Source organism: Miniopterus schreibersii (genome assembly GCF_964146895.1).
Source record: "Miniopterus schreibersii genome assembly, chromosome: 19".
Taxonomy (NCBI): Eukaryota; Metazoa; Chordata; class Mammalia; order Chiroptera; family Miniopteridae; genus Miniopterus; species Miniopterus schreibersii.
In genome coordinates this window covers 30,384,704-30,400,538 of record NC_138119.1, presented here as the reverse complement: position 1 = coordinate 30,400,538, position 15,835 = coordinate 30,384,704, and the positions used below count along the sequence as shown (strand labels likewise).

At 53.0% G+C, this 15,835-nt stretch overlaps 1 protein-coding gene across 1 annotated transcript in view; it reads left to right on the top strand.

Annotated features, from left to right (window-relative positions):
- Window positions 1-6,527: 6,527 nt before the first annotated feature.
- RASSF5 (Ras association domain family member 5) overlaps window positions 6,528-15,835 on the top strand; it is a gene marked incomplete at its 5' end in the record, with an annotated part of 68,547 nt that continues 59,239 nt past the window's right edge. The window contains one exon of the mRNA XM_081121252.1: window positions 6,528-6,993. Coding sequence (XP_080977378.1) covers window positions 6,528-6,993 — 466 coding nt within the window. The remainder of the gene's footprint in view (window positions 6,994-15,835) is intronic.

Below are 15,835 nucleotides of genomic sequence, written 5' to 3'. Positions count from 1 at the left end.
GCACAGGCCATGGGCAGTGGGTGGTAGGTACACGGAACTAGGCACCACCCCACCTGAGAGCTGAGGCAGGACAGGTCTCCAGGAAGGCCTGGCCGCGCTCCAGTTGGACCCACCATCTGCTCGCACGGGGCTGCCTCACCAGCAGGGGAGGCCTCAAAGGACTGCTGCCGCTGGTCATTTGGGGTTCGTTTCCAAACCGCTTCCATGATTTTGTAAAGAGTGTGATTCCTGGCTTCCTTTCCCTCCATCTCAGAAAAGATCCTGAATCAGGCAACCCCAGCGGGAGGTGGTCAGAAACAGGCCAGGATGACCTGAAGTAGCTTCGCTTTTATTTTCCTTGGAAGCTCAGAATTATAGCAGCCTCTTGAAGCACTTGGGTCCTTTCCCTGCGTCCCCTGCCAGAGGCGGGGTGGGGGTGGGGGTGGGGATAAGAAATGGGAGTAAGGAAAGGAGAGAGGGTGGTAGGGGAGGAGGGAAGAATGGAGAGGAAGGGAAAGAGACGGAGGGGGGAGAGGGACAGGGGTGTGTGGTGGGCCGGGGTGGGAGCAGCAATGGGCTGGGAGGTCATCGGGCCACTCTGCTCCTGCTGGTCTGTCGCAAGCCCGGTCCATGTCTCTGTCACAGCGATGGGCCCAGAGCTGGCTTAGTGCTGGAATGTAAGTGGCTGTGACTTGGAGATTCCCCTCCAGCTGAGGAGAAAAAGCTGCTGAGAGATCTGCCTGGAATAGCTGAGTTTTTCCAATACAAAAAGAAGAAACATACACACACAAACCAGTCTTATCATAAGCCTGGCAGAGTGGCCTGGGATGGAAAATTTCCACTAACTGAGACACAGACAGAAGAGGCGCCACTAAACTGCTTGAAAACAAGCCCCACCCACCCCCACCCTACACAGTGACACGTTTTCAGGAGCCCTAAAATCCCTGCTCACCTTCCCACCGGGGTTTGCCCTTCTTATCACAAAGCACTTTCAAGGACCTAAATGACCTCGGTGGGCGCACTCGAGTTTGGTGACACAAAGAAGGCCCATCCCCCTAAAATGGGGATGGTGACCTACCAGCCCTTGCCCCTGCACAGTTACTAACACCTGGAGTAGGAAATCCACCCCAGTGACCTGCTACTTTGGAGATAACACATGAGTCTTAGCTGGAGATCCCAACAGCACCCCCATTCTACCCAGGCCCAGCAGGCCTTTGGTCCCTTCTGATCGCCCTCTCCCCTCCCCAGGTGCAGGGCCCATGGCTTGAAGAGCTGCTAAGAAATAAGTCCTGGATTAGGTACAGGTGGGGAGCAGACAGCTGAGTTCATTTCATTGAATATTTAATGAGCACCTCCTATTTGCCCGGAACTGTGTGATCAGAAAGAGCAACAAGACCCAAGTGAGGGAGGCAAAAATGTCAAATTTTAATTGTGATTCATTTTGCGATGGCATGTATGTCAGAGACACAGGAGATGACCGGAGCCCAGAAGAAAGAGTGGTGAGTCAGGTATGGGGGACTCTGGGAAGGCTCTCGGGGACCTGGCATTTGAACTGGACTTGCAAAGTTGAACAGGATTTTCAAAGGGAGAGAAAAATGGAGAAAGATTTTGCTGGTCTTTAAGCTGCACCTACAGCGTAAGATCAGAGATTTTTAAACACTGCCGCTTTTGCCACACCGGCTGGGCAGTGCAAAGGCAAAATCATGGATTTGAATCCAGACTGTGACACCTTTTGGGCCAGTCACATGACTTCTCTGAGCCTCAGTTTTGTTCCCTGTGAGACAGGAATGCCAGCCATTTCACAGAGTGGTCGTGGAGATGAAGTCATTCAAGCCCAGAGTTCCTGCCACATAGTAGGAATTCAATGCGTCTTTCTTGAGTACGTACATATAACATGTGGCATCTTACAGGGGACTTTCACAAACATTTTAATTCCTTGATGACGATCTGTCATGGTCCCTGCTCACAGTCTAGCAATGGAAGGTATTACTGACCCTCACTGCACACTGCAAGCAACACCTACTTTCCAGGGAGGCTGAGCTCTGTGTGTAGCAAGCTGCCCAAGAAGGGAAGGAAGTAGCGTGAAGAGTTGGAATCCTGCGGTTAACAAGGGTCAGGGCATTTGCCCGCAAATGTCTATGGAGGGGTCACACAATCCCACAACATACTGCCTCGGTCCCATTTTCAAAGTGTGGTCTGTGAGTCACATTGATCAAACTGTCTTATAAAATACTGCCCAATATCCAGACTTGCCAAATCAGTCTCTGGGGATGGGGTCTGGGAACATACATTTGGAGCAAACTCATTCATAAAGTTTAGGAAAGTGTGGGGACCCGTGTCTCCTCTTCCCTCAGCCTGAGCCACCCTTGTTTAGGGAGACAAAGGGCCTACTCCATTCAGGTTTGCATTTAAAGATCTGCTCCTAAGAGACACCCCATCTAATATTATTCGCCCCTGTCACTTTCTAGCCCTTAATGGGCTTCATTTTTCATCATAGTACTTAACATAGCATTGTATTACATTTATGTTTGTGTGTTTATTACCTGGCCCTGACACAAAAATGTAGGTTTCAGGAACATGTCCTCCTCACTGTTGTACCTTTAGTGCCCAGAACAGCACCTGATGTTTGGTGGGTACTAAATAATTACTTGTTAAATGAATCACTGCCCTGTGCCCTTAAAGATCACAGTAGACATTAGTGCTGTTGGCCAAATATTCCCGCCTCTTTTCCCATTCTGAGCACACAGTAGGGTTGCACTTCTTGCCCCCCTTGTGTGGGTGGGCTGTATGGCCAGGTCTGGCCAATGAATGAGCTGTGCTGAAGTGACTGGAGCTTTTAAAGGTGAATGCAGGGCCTCCAGACTCTCTCGGCCTCCCTCTGGCACGGTGACTGGCAACATCAGATGTGGTGGCTGCTCCATCAGCCTGGGTTCCTGAGTGGCTCTGATGAACAGTCTCCCTGCCAAACAGCAGAGGGCACGTGATGTGAGTGAGACGTCTCTGGTTTACGGGCGGGCAGGTTTGGGGATGGTTTATTACTGCAGCGTAACCTAACCTGTCCTGACAGGCCCACTGATCCTCGCAGAGAGTAGGTTGTCAGAACCACCGGGAGGTCCCTACATGCTTTGGGAATTTCAGGAAACTTCAAGAGCCTCAAAGCCAAACAAAACCAAAAACTTCCCCTTCAGAAAGTCAGGCGGCATCTGTCCTTCCCTTTTTCTTCCTCAGTAGGGGCTGGGGACAGCCTTGAAACAACTCTCCCAATGGGGAAACCGACATGCTCTGGGACCACCTCGGAAGTGACCTCACTGACCACACACTCACACTCACAGTCATAATCCTTCCCCTTGGTCAAAAATAAAAACACAAAGATACCCACTCTTCTGGGAGTGAGTCACAAACAGAAAAATTTCAATGGCTCTGGGCCCAGAGGATCTGCTAACGTGGGGGGAAAACTCCCAGCGGAGGTGTCTCTGCAATGCTGTGCTCTTACCCTTGCAGCCTCATGGCAAAACGGGATCTAAACAATGCTCAAGTTCGAGCACCAGACATCACCCTGAGCCTACAATGAGAATAGAATTTAGTGCTTCCCTAGGGAGGGAGGAATGAGTTGTGCGTGTGCCTGCGTGCCTGTGTGAGCACGTGCGTGTGTTGTGGGAGGGAGAGGATGCTCTTTCAGGGACCAAGGGACTGGGCTGGAAAGAGGGCATCAGAGGAGCAAGTCCCAAGCAGGGAGCTTCCTGTTGGGTTCAGGGGAGGCAACTGCCTCTCCAGACCTCAGTTTCTTGGCTCAGGGAGATGAACCTTAAGATAAACTTGATAAAGCTTTTGGATTGGTTACATGACATTATATTATCTCCATTTTCATCTCTGTTCCCATTCCAGAAGCTAAATGGACGGCTCTGGCCCTGCATGGTCCCCTCCCCGACTCAGTGCTGAGAGCAGCCACCCACCCCCTTCCAGTTGCAAAGCTGCCTGCAGCAGGAAAACAGAAACCAGAGCATTTTTCTGGACAGCCCAGGCAATCTGGAAAACCCTACACCTGCTTATTCCAGATAGTCCTCAGTCTTCCAGGGCCAGAGGAGACACTCATCTCATCAACCTCTCTATCCAGAGAATCTGGCCTGGGCTGCCCACCCCTATCATGCTTGGTGGGTGGGGGTGGGAGCTAAGAGCAGAGATGTGATTGTTGGCAATTATTTCACAAATGACATTTCAAAACTGGCCTCCCAGTGATGAACTCTTTGCCAGGTCCCCTCTTCTTCTTGGCACACCAAGCTCGCACCCAGAGCTCACACTGAGTCCACGCCCTGAACCTCACCCAGCCCACTGCCTTTATAGGAGGGAGGGAGCTCCAGACGAGTCTCAAGCCTGCAGAGATGGAAGGATAACAGAAGGCAGATACAAGCAAATATTTATATGCAATACAGGTTTCTGCACAAGCCCAAGAGCCTGTTTCCAGAAAAAGTGGGAGAGGTGGGAATAAGAGAGCCCAAAGGCAAACTACTTTGCTTTTAAAATATTCAGCAGAAAGCATTCCAGACTAGTTTTCCCATTAGGTTTTTTTTCAGCTGTGTCCCTCTGAACTTCACCTGTCCTGTGGGGAAAAGAATGGAGAAGCCCATTCTCTTAATACTACCTCAGATCTGAAGCAGCAGGGTCCTTGGACTAGCAGCATCAACACCTCCTGGGAACTGGTTTAAAAAATGCAAAATCCCAAACCCCTGCCCCAGACATACTGACTGGGAAACTGTGTGTGGGGGGGGAGCAATCTGTGATTTAACAAGCCCTCCAGGTGATTGCCATGCATGCCAAAGTTTGAAAACCACTGATGTAGAGAAAGCAAGGTTCAGACACAGGGGAGAGGAAAGGTGAAGGGGGGGAGGGGGCTGGAGGCTCACACTCCTGAACCTCCATTCCTTCTCTTTGTAGCACTGTTGGTGTTGGCTGCTGTGGGTCTTCTCTCTCAGATATTGCCTCAAGCTCCAGCCCCTGGTGAGACCCAGGGACCCTGCAACATGTCCTCTGCAACTAATGCAGAAGACTCTGTGACCATCTCTGCCATTAGGGAGAAGCCCTGGACCAAAGCAGGCTGGGAATTCCCTGGCTACTAGAGTCTAAGAAATGTTAGGAATTACCTAAAAATTACTCCCAGGGGAAAACGAAAAGCAAAAGTGAAAATTCCCCCACCGGACACCAGGGGGAGACCCATCTCTAGCCTGGGAAGAGGAAGGGGGAGTCTGAGGTCGAGAAGATTTCAGACTCTTCCCAAAGTTGGTTGCTGGTGACCTCTGATAAACCAACCAAACTGAACCTGCGTTTTAAGAGGACAGGTGGTGAACCCCGAGTCAGAGCGGTGGAACTGGCGGGGACTGCAAACGAGTCTACCCATCGCCTCGTTCCCAGACCAATTTAGTTAAAACTAGAAGCTAAGGAGGCCCAGGGTCCTACAGCTGGTCTGCGTCAGGACACAGGTTTAAAGATACAGGAGTCCCCGTTCCTCATGCATGAGAGATGATCAGGACCCTACATAATTTGTGGGACCCAGGGCAGAACGAAAAATGCCCAGCCCTTTGTTCAAAAATTATTAAGGCTGTCAAGACCGCGACAGCAGAGCCTTAAGAGGGGTTGAGTTGGTGTGTTGGTCCTGGTGCAGTAGCAAAGGGACTGTCTCTGGGTCCCACAGGTGAGCTGTCCGTAACAGATGCAAAGGAGGGCTTTGGGGGGCCTGGTATCCACAGTAATTCCTAGAGCAGCTATGGAGAGAGAAAGGTTTGATTTAGAAGGGAAAGCTCTCCCAACCCAGGCCCACGGTCACCCCACCCGGTCTCCGGGAAAGGAATATCGCGCCGGGCAGGGCTGCCTGCGGAGGGGAAACCCAAGCGGAGCGAAAGTCGCACGCGGACCGGCCAGCCCGCCGCGGGGGCGGCTTCCCGCGGCAGCGTCCGCAGCGTCGCCCGCGTCGCCCGACTCCGCGCGGCCGCGGGAAGCGCGGGGCTCGGCTGCGGGGGAACGGGGGGCGCCGAGGGGAGGCAGGGAGAAGCAAAGGGCACATCCCTCGGGCCGCTGGAAGCCGGGGGGTGGCGCGCAGAGACGCCACCTCCTGCTAGATCTTAAGCTCTTCCTGCCGCCCGCCCCCTAGCCTGGGCGCGTTGTGATGCAAGGGGGGGCCGCCTAGTGTAGGGGGGGGACTGGTGGGAGGGGGACAGAGGTGGGGCTGAAGGCAGGCGGCCCCCCACAGAGCTGCCTTTTAGTTGTTGTTCCGAATAGAGCCTTTCCCACACGAAACCCTCCGGCTGCCCCAGCTGTCCAGTTCGCTTCCTGAGGACGCCCCGAAATCCACATTGGTTCGGGCGCCCTCCCTGGCCCCCACCGCTGAACCAGCGGCTACGTCGGTCTGTGGTTCCCTTGGGTCGTCCTTCCTGCCTCTCCCGAGTCTCCCCGCCCCCGCCCCGCCCCGCAGCCTGCGGTCCCTTTAAAGGCCGCTGGTCTGGGGCCGCCCCCTCTCGAGACAAACTCGGGAGAAGCGCCGGCGCCGCGCTCCGGGCATGGTCATGGCGTCCTCGGCCATCGGGCAGCGCCCGTACCGGCTGCTCTTGGACCCAGAACCGCCGCGCTACCTGCAGAGCCTGAGCGGCCCGGAGCGGCCGCCGCCGCCGCCGCCGCCCCCCGGCCGGTCCTCCCGCCGCTGCGCCCCCGCGCCCAGCTCCACTGCGCCCGGGGCGCACGAGGGGCGCGGCGCCCGAAGGGCTGCGCGCGGGGACCCGGAGCCGCCACCCCGGGCCTCCCGCCCCGCTCGCCCTCTCCGGCCTGGTCTGCAGCAGAGGCTGCGGCGGCGGCCTGGCGCGCCCCGGCCCCGGGACGTGCGGAGCATCTTCGAGCAGCCGCAGGATCCCCGCGTCCCGGCGGAGCGAGGCGAGGGGCACTGCTTCACCGAACTGGCGCTGCGGGGCGGCCCCGGCTGGTGCGACCTGTGCGGACGCGAGGTGCTGCGGCAGACGCTGCGCTGCGCTAGTGAGTGAGGGCCGGGCGGGGAGGGGCGCGCGGGGACCGCGAGGGGCTGGGCAGGGAGGGGCACTGCCCGCTCTGGCTCCGCGGGAGACCTCGCCTTTAACTAAAGGAGATGCGCCCGGGAGACTGCTCTTTAGTCCCCTGCCCGGTGTCCTTAGCGACTGCCCACTGCCCAGATACGGCTCTGCGGAATGTAACAAATCCCTTTTTCCCAACAGGTCCATGCCGTGCCCCCTCCCCAGACACACACGTGTGTACACACGTGCGCGGGTTGGGTTGAGGGCCGCAGCGGCCAGGTCGTTAGGTTGTCTGCAGTGCACCCGCTTGCTTTTGTTGTAGGTTCTTGAGAGTGGGTTGTGAGACGGGTTGAGATGGCCATTTGACCTGCGCTTGTTAGGGTTCATGGCAAAATGGTTGGTTTGTCCATCTGTGGTACACGCCCATGGTACATGTCCACCTGCGATACATCCCTCCTCCAGGGTCACCTGTTGGAACAGGGAAGAGACCTGGTTGGGGTTTGGATGGAACCGGCTGAGAGGCCGGAGAGAGCCTGAGGTCACCCTGGCCCTGTGCCCCCTCCTGCCTTCTCTCCCTGGCCCCTCGCACCTTTGGACTCTGCTCTGATGTTTGACTGTAGCTCCCCTTCCACCGGTCATCAAGCTCTAAAATTACCCAACCCTGGTCCCTTCCTCCAGAGCTCTCAGGTCCCCCCAGCCTCCCCTGAGCCAGGCTCTTCTCAAACCTGACTATAAAACACTGGGCAGCTGGGGTGTAGATTTTCTGAGCCAATTTACAGTCTTCTTAGGGTTTTATGATTTTTCTCTTCTTACAGTTAGGTGGGTGTATTTCTTTAATGAGTGTCATCTCCCCACCCCCACCCCCATTTTGCTGTTTGGCAGAGGATGTCTATGTGTTTGTATAGATATTGTCAATATCCGAGGCACAAAGCACAGACAATGGCACAACTCTAGCATCTCTGGAAATGGGTGGTGCGCGTTTCAGCAAATGGCCCTTCCCCCATGATCTCCCGTCCAACTGCCGCATTGGACAGCACCAGCCTCTTTCACATCAGGAAAATCCTACTTTGTCTCTCTGCAGTCAGTCCCCAGCCGAGGCTGTGCAGTGCACCTCGCACTGCAGCTGGCTGCGGAAGGAGAGCCGACGCTGAGCCAGGGTCAAGTGGGAGGGGACAATTGGTGGGGAAAGGGGGTGCTGCTCCCTCCAGCACCAGTACTCACAGTTCAGGTGCCAATTAAAAAGGAAACAGCAAAAGTTACTGAGGTGTGTGTAATGGGTAGGGATCTGCTGTCACTTGGTAAATGCCCTGACCTTATGGTAGAATTGAATGCAACTTGCCCTCAGATGTGTTGGCGGCTTTGGCCTTCTCAAGGGTCCTGGGGTATTTTACTGCGTTCATCAGCCCTATCAACAAAGAGGCAGCATCCTCCGTGCAATGGGTTTTATTGTGCAGGAATCCTGGAGAAATCCACTTCATTGGAATTCTAGCTTGGATTAAGATGTTCGGGGACTATATCAATTGTTGAACATTTTGCACATAGTTTTATGATTTTGGGGGGATGGTGGTGGTGATAGTGTATTTGTGTGTGTGTGTATGTGTGTGCATATATATGCATGATACTCCACAACTAAATGAATTTATGCTCACTTTACATTAGAATTGTTTATTTAATTTGATTAATTCATAAATAGTTTCTGGTGGCAGGAACACCTAGGTGCATGGACATTTCCTCTGACTTTGTGTGACTTGGTGGCCCCCACATAGATTTAATACCAACCAGGGATGTCTGAATACCAGAGAGAGAGAGAGAGAGAGAGAGAGAGAGAGAGGGATGGAGCACATGAGCGAGCAGAGCTGGAATCAAGGGGCCACAGAGACGAGTCTCTGTCATTATTAATATTGAATTAACTATGGACCTGTGGCTGGATGGGAACAGATAGGAAATGTTCTGATGTGCAAATGAGGGCTGGCGGGTGGAGGCACAGCAGGCTGGACTCACTGAGTGGCTTTCTTTAAGCTGACGGTCTCATTCCATGGCTGGGTTGGTTTGTTTTATCTTTATTTTGAAAACTAATGGTTAGTAATGTGCAGTAATTAAGAGCACAGCCTGGAACCAGAAGACGTGGGTGTGAATCTTGACTCTGCCACTGAGTCTCAGTGTGAACCTGTGTTTCACTTCCTAGTTTTAAAAAACAGGGATAGTAATATGACCTATTTCATTGTGTTAATGTTAGAATTAAGTGAATTAATATATGTAAAGCACTTAGAGCAGTGCCTGGAAAATGCAATATGAACGTTTAATGCAATGTGAATGTTGCTGTTATCCCTCCCATTCAGCAGCTGTAACAATCTGCCTGGGCTCGGTACACTTGTCAGGATCACCTTTCCCAGCAGCGTGTAGTCTTCAGACTCTGCCTGGTTGTAGAGCTAAACGAGGAAGCGAGTGCCATGAGCATCCCAGGACGTGAGAGTATTAATGTCCTCTGGAAACACCACTCACAGAATGCCCGTGGCTCAGCCATCACCAAGACATTGTCTCCTTGTCTTTGTACCACTTGCTCCAGCATAGTAGCAGGCCCAGAGCATGGTTTTAGTTAGTAGTGGTTGATGAGGCAGCAGCTTATTATTCCTATTACATCTCCCTGCTCTGGGAAATGAGCAGAAGGACAGTGGGCATGTGAATGACACCTGTCTGCACAGGTGGCTAACCCTGGGTGGGAGCCTTGCTGGCAGAATGGGCCTTTAATGAAGGGAGCTCTTAGAAATTTGCCTGCCTGCCTTCTCAGTGAAAGGTCCTCTAACTTAAGCACACTCCTGCTTCAAGGTCTGTAACTGTGCTCTGGTGAATGCTGGATCTGCCAACAGGAAAGTTCAGCGTTAATATTAATTCCCAGGGTTGAAGGAATCTTGTTTGTTAGGTAGAGAAGGAAATCTAGGGATTGGTGAGTGGAGAGAGATAGAGACAGAGGCAGAGATAGAGAGAAGAGGAGAGCATTGTGTGGAGTGTGTTTGGGGCAGCTGGCAGTGGTGAGAAGACCCATTTCCAGCGCTCCAGGAGGGAATGGTCAACAGCAAATAACCTGCTACCCTTTGACCTTGTTCTCAGGGAATGTGCCTTGTAGGTCACGGAGCTTTCCTCTGTAAAAGGCACATAGAGTTGATCTTCGACCTTCCCTCTCCTTTTGGTGGTTCTGTACACCATCCTAGATGAGGGAATGATCTAGAAAATGGGGAAACCTAAGTCTGGCTCAACATTCCAGGAGGGTTGCTTGGACATACCTTGCATGCTGTCAGCGAGTGCCACGCGTCTGCTCCGGGGGCCAGCCTCTCCCTGGAAGGGTGTTCAGAGCTATGATGTGTTAAGTGATTGGAATTATAGGGTTGAAAGGGGAGCCCTGGGGATCATCACCTAACCTCCCCTTCCTGTAATAGACGTTAATGATGGTGTGAGTATGAGACATTTGCCATGGCCTTCAGGGATGGGCACACGAACCTTCCTTGTGAGTGAGGCCCTTGTCCAGCAGCCTCCGCTTGTTACTGCATTAATGGTTGGGCTTAACCCTTCTCTCTGCGCAGACTGAAACCACACATGTGACAGCCACCGGATCCTGCAGGCCCAGGCCTTGTCATGGGTTCTTTGTAGAAGAGATTACAGTACTAGGACATAGACATTGAGTATCCTTGTAGCAGACCCAGAACCGGGGGCACTTGGACGGTGTTATATTTGTCCAGTGCACCCAGCAGCACTGAGGTGTGTGGCCAAAAGTATTGTCATTGATTCAGGCCCATGCTTGGCTTTGGAGGTTAGGAAAGCTAAGCAGGGAGATGGGTGTCATGCTGTTAAAGATAGTGGAGTCCCCCACTTCTAGCCCCTCCCCTGCCCCTGGCTCTAATTAGAGACTTCTTGGGAAAGGTCCGAGTGGAGTGTGGGGGAGCTGGGCGTGGGGGGACAGAGAAAGGACCTGGAATGCTTTGAGAGAGGCCTTCTTAGCTCCCCAAGCTCTGTTTCCTCTACTCCCTGCCTCCTGCCTTCTCAAAACATGAGAGTAAAAGGATTAAATGTGGGCTTAATTTTCCCCCCTATTCATCAGAGCATGAAATTTTCTGATTATGGAGTGAGAGGGGCTTGAATCCCAGGTACAGTCAAAAATGATTAATGCCACTTGTCTGCCAGCCTAATTAGAATTGGTAATGAACGTGTGTGTTTCCCTGCTGATCTGTGCATTATTAGGTGGACATGGACTGACATTTCCCCTCAGCACTGAGGCTTTGATTTGGGACCCTGTCTCTTCTCAAGTTCACCAGTGAACCAGCTTGTGCCAGGTCTGGCTGCTAGACCCTGAGTGACCGGGGAAGGACAACCCCAGCCCAGCCCCGAGGGCCCTGGCTGGTGCAGTGACTCGCCTTCTCCGGGAGCAGGGGCCAGAGGCTCAGGAGGGGTGGCTAAGGCTCAGGGCAGGCCCAGGCAAATGCCTCACAGGTCGGTAGCGCCTTTTCTCTGCAGAGCCCAGCGTTTTCATGCTCTCTGCCACACTCATCCTCAGAACAGCTTCATGAGGTTAGAACTTGGGGAGGCCTCTGCTGAGGTCTCATGTGAGCAAGAGTCACCCATCCACCTGGCTAGGGGCAGGGTAAGATTAGGCAAACCAGACTGGCTTAAAGGCCTTGGGACCATCTCTGGCTGTCTGGCCATTTTCCCTCCCTCGGTCCCTGCTCAGCACCTCTGTGTTAGAGGAACCCCCACCCCTGACTGCTATCCCACAGCTGTCCCATACCCACTCCTCATTCCTCAGTTTCCCCATGGAAGGAGCTGCTTGCCACCCTTGCCCTGCTCAGGGTACCATTAAGGCTGGTGAGGGAGCTGTGAACACATCTCTGGCCTCAGGGGAGGCCTTTCCTGTTCGAATTCCTCGGGTGACAAGCTGAGTCTTCTTGGGCTGAGTCTTCTTGGGCGGGTGAGTATTTGTAGGTGTGCAAAGCATGCAAATGGGTCATTCCCCTGACTCCTACCTGGGCCTCTGCACCCTCTAGTATGGTCTCCTCCTCACCACGCTGGCAGATCCTGCCTGTGCCAGTAGCAGGAGGCTCCCTGCCTCTCCACACGGCCTCCTGCCTCCTCCGCTGACCTCAGAGGCCACCCACCCTTCCCAAAGGGCCCTGTCCGGCACTCCCCTGCCTGGGTCAGGAATGCTGGCGGCAGCCAACGCTGGGAAGGCCAGCCCTGACTGGGGAGATGGTTGTACATTTAGTCACTTTCGTTTTTTTTCCAAGAGTTCTGGCAAGCTCCTGTCCCCATGCTTGGGGCCAGATCTCGGGATTGGGAGGGGAGCTGAGCCAGCTTAGGCTTTGGGGAAAGATCGAGGAGTCTGAGGTGATGATGTCAGACAGGGCAGTGGCTCGGTTCCCTGGGGCACTGGTTGACGGGGAATAAAATCAGTGCTGGGGAGTAGTTGTGGGGAGCCCCGTCCCAGGGTTAAACAAGACTGTCTTGACTCAGACCTGGGGAGGTGGTATTTGGGTGTTCTCTGAAGCACCCCACACTCTGTGCCAGAGACCTGGGCAGATCCTGGTGGGCCCTGAGAGCTCTCCATGGTGGAGCTTGGCCATCGCGGCCGACAAATTCACGCAGGGCCTGCTCCAGCTTGCCTGTGGTTCCCGGCGCAGAGAAAGTTCTTGAGAGACGCCCCCATAAAGGGAAGCTGTGAGGTTTGGAGATGAAGGAGGCAGAGCAGCAGGGATCCCTCCTGGCCTGGTGGCCATGTGCCCATCCTCCCTGTGGAGAATATCCTGTCCTGGCTGAGAGGGTCTCGTGACCCCTGGTTGCTATAACAGGTCCCAATTTTCTTCAGGATTATGCTCCCCACACCTACTACCCTGGCCCCATGGAGGGCACCAGGGGCACAGCGTGACCTGACATTGTGCTGAGGGTTTGGTTTGTAAAAAGGGTGGTGTGGGAAAGTCCAGTCTGTCCATTCCTGTGTGTCACTGGGCAGGTGGCCAAGTATGTCACCCACCTGTGACCATAGTGGGCTTGGTCATGTTTATCATTCAGTGGAGGGCCTGCACGCCACCTTCTGCTCCCCCTCCTTGTTTCTTGAACAAACATTTCCAGGGTGGAGTAGACCTTACCCGGACGTCTGCAGTGGCTATTGGCTAGGGCTGCCTGAAAATGACAGCTTGGCTTACATGGACCTCTAAGAAATCAGACCACAGGGTCATGAGGGCCAGGCCTAAAGAAGAGTGATGTTCTTTGACTGTATATTTCTTTAATTCTTTTACATTTTGTTTCTACTGGAGGCTGGATCTGGGAAGAAATTATCACTATGTTTGCTGGATATACAAATTGGTGTCCTCTGAGCCTGTTAGGATGGAAACATGCCTGTAGATATAGAGCTGAAAATGGCCAAGAAATGTGGAGTAGAGATATCTTTTATCTCAGAGACTACTTGGCTGCATCTAAAGTGTTTTCTGGTGCATGGGCTGGTGAGGTAGGCAGGGCTGGTTGACTCCTAACCATCTCACAAATGAGGAAGCACAACATTCAGGGAAACAGAGGACTTTTCCAAGACAGCCCAGATCACTGTAGCAAACCCAGCACCAGCACCCACCACAGCATTTTTGCCTTATGAGCTAACATCATTGAACATGCAAGGTAGTTGAGCTTCGTCAGTCATCTGCCTCTCTTCTGCCAACAAATACTGAAATGTCCATAAAAAGCGGTACAGAAACAAAGGAGGGCCAGCCAGGTGGTGGGTCAGCCAACGGCAAGCTGGAGCATCAGTCGGTGCCTGAAGAACTGAGAGTTGGCTGCACTTCAGCCTGTTTTCAGCGTTTGGATTCTAAATAGATTTTCAGCGTGTGTAAATTGTGAGCTCTTTCAATAAACGGTGAAGTCTTTCAAAATCTCAAGATAAAAGAAACAAGTGAATCTCTCCCACCCCCACCCCACTGGTGTGGGGGGTGTGAGGCAGGGTGGGCGTGGAAATGCAGGTCGAAGATCTTTTCCTGTTTCATGCCTCCTGCTACCATGACCTAGGTTCAGAGTTCATGACACAGGACTAACCATGAATCAAAGTGAAATTAGGTGGAATCTCAGGGGGGACAGCTAGGGTGAAGAAGAGTTGGATAGGGACTGAAAAGTCAACTGAGGTTGGCATACCAGGCCCCTGGCTCTGTCCGACGCAATGGTGTGGCCACGTGGGAAGAGCACATCTGGGGAGAGCCCCACTCCCACCCAACTCTGCGGAGAGCCCTGCTCCCACCCAACTCTGGGGACAGCCCTGCTCCCACCCAACTCTGGGGACAGCCCTGCTCCCACCCAACTCTGGCGGGATGTTTCTCCAGTCAGGCTGTCACTTGGATCACTTGAGTATCATCACTCACTTTCCTTGCTGACTCGGAAGAAGCTGTTTTTTCCATCTAAGTTGAATGGAAGCTGGAGGTTTTGTGGTTTCTGTTGAAACAATTATGTCCTTTCTGCAACCAAGGAAAGTATTTGAAATCCAGAAAAACCTCAGAGATGCCTTACTATGCAAGTGGAACAACAGATTCCTGCTGTAACTAGAGAGTTTCGAGAGGCGGGGTTCAGCACACTAGACGTAAATGTTTCAGTGATGAATAGTTTTGAAAGCAGTATGGAGGTACCTTTTTATGAATTGGGTATTTCAAGGTGAGGATATATTTTAAACCCAGCACTTAAGATGGTGAAGCCTATTTCTTCTCATTGTGTTGGGCCTTGGCTGGACTCCCTCTCCAGCATGGAGGTCATCCGGTCAAGGCATAGATGTCAGAGGCAGCAAGAGGTCATCGCAAGTGTTCCCCTGCCTCTGGATAGTGCTCCTCCTGAACCGCCCTGGAGCAGAAATCCATCCAGTTTTCAGAGGCTCAGCAGGGAAGATTCTAGAGCTTCCCAAAGCCCGGAGGCTAGTCTCTGCCAGTCCTTTCCTGCTGGATTCCCCAATGGGAACCTATCAAAGAACAGCTCAGTGATAAGAAAGGAGAAGTGAGGTCCGTCTATCCTTAAGCCCAAATGGGGCACTCAGGAGGGACTTTTCCCCATTGCGTGTGACTCATATTTTAAAATTCCCCCAGCATGCATGTGCTATCCCTTCTGAGGGTGGCAGTGGGAATGCCACCCTTGCCTGTGGCAAGCCAGGTGGGGGTTCTGGCCCTCTTGGCAATCTCACGTGCTACAGAGTTGCAATGGGCCAAGGAACCTTGATTCCCAACCCTCCCTTGATGGCCCCAAGCGCCATTCCAGGACCAAGACTCACCCACAACCCTCTTCTAGTGCAGAGATTGCTGGGTAAACTGGGCAGCCCAGTCCCACTAAGGAAGTTTTAGGGAGAAAGAACTAGTGTCCTGGCCTGAGAAAGGGTGGCATTGGGGGGCATTTCTATATGAAATAAATTACTTGTAACAATGGGTTTTTATTGAGCTTACAAATGAGTTTTTATAGTTACTGCACCAAGTCCTGGCCCTCAGTAGTGAGAGGTGACCTAAAATGGGGGCCTTCTGGCCAGATTTCTTATGAGAAGGGTGGTGATGGGGGAGCCTGTTTAGAGGATCAGAGTGTGGCTTAGGTTTGTTGTAGCAACATTTTCTTCTCGAAGTGGGCCCAAGGACACGGCCCTTGGGATAGGATGCCAGTGAGCATTCTCTGTGACCTGGGGGAAACTACAGCGCATAGCTGGGGAGCTAGGTTGGCGTTTGCAGGATGAATAACAGAGCCCCATCCTAACTGATGTGCGTTGGTGTCCTGGTCGCACTGGGTAACCAGAGCACAGTGGCTTCATTTCTGCACATGCCCGAGCGAGTCCTCTGTGG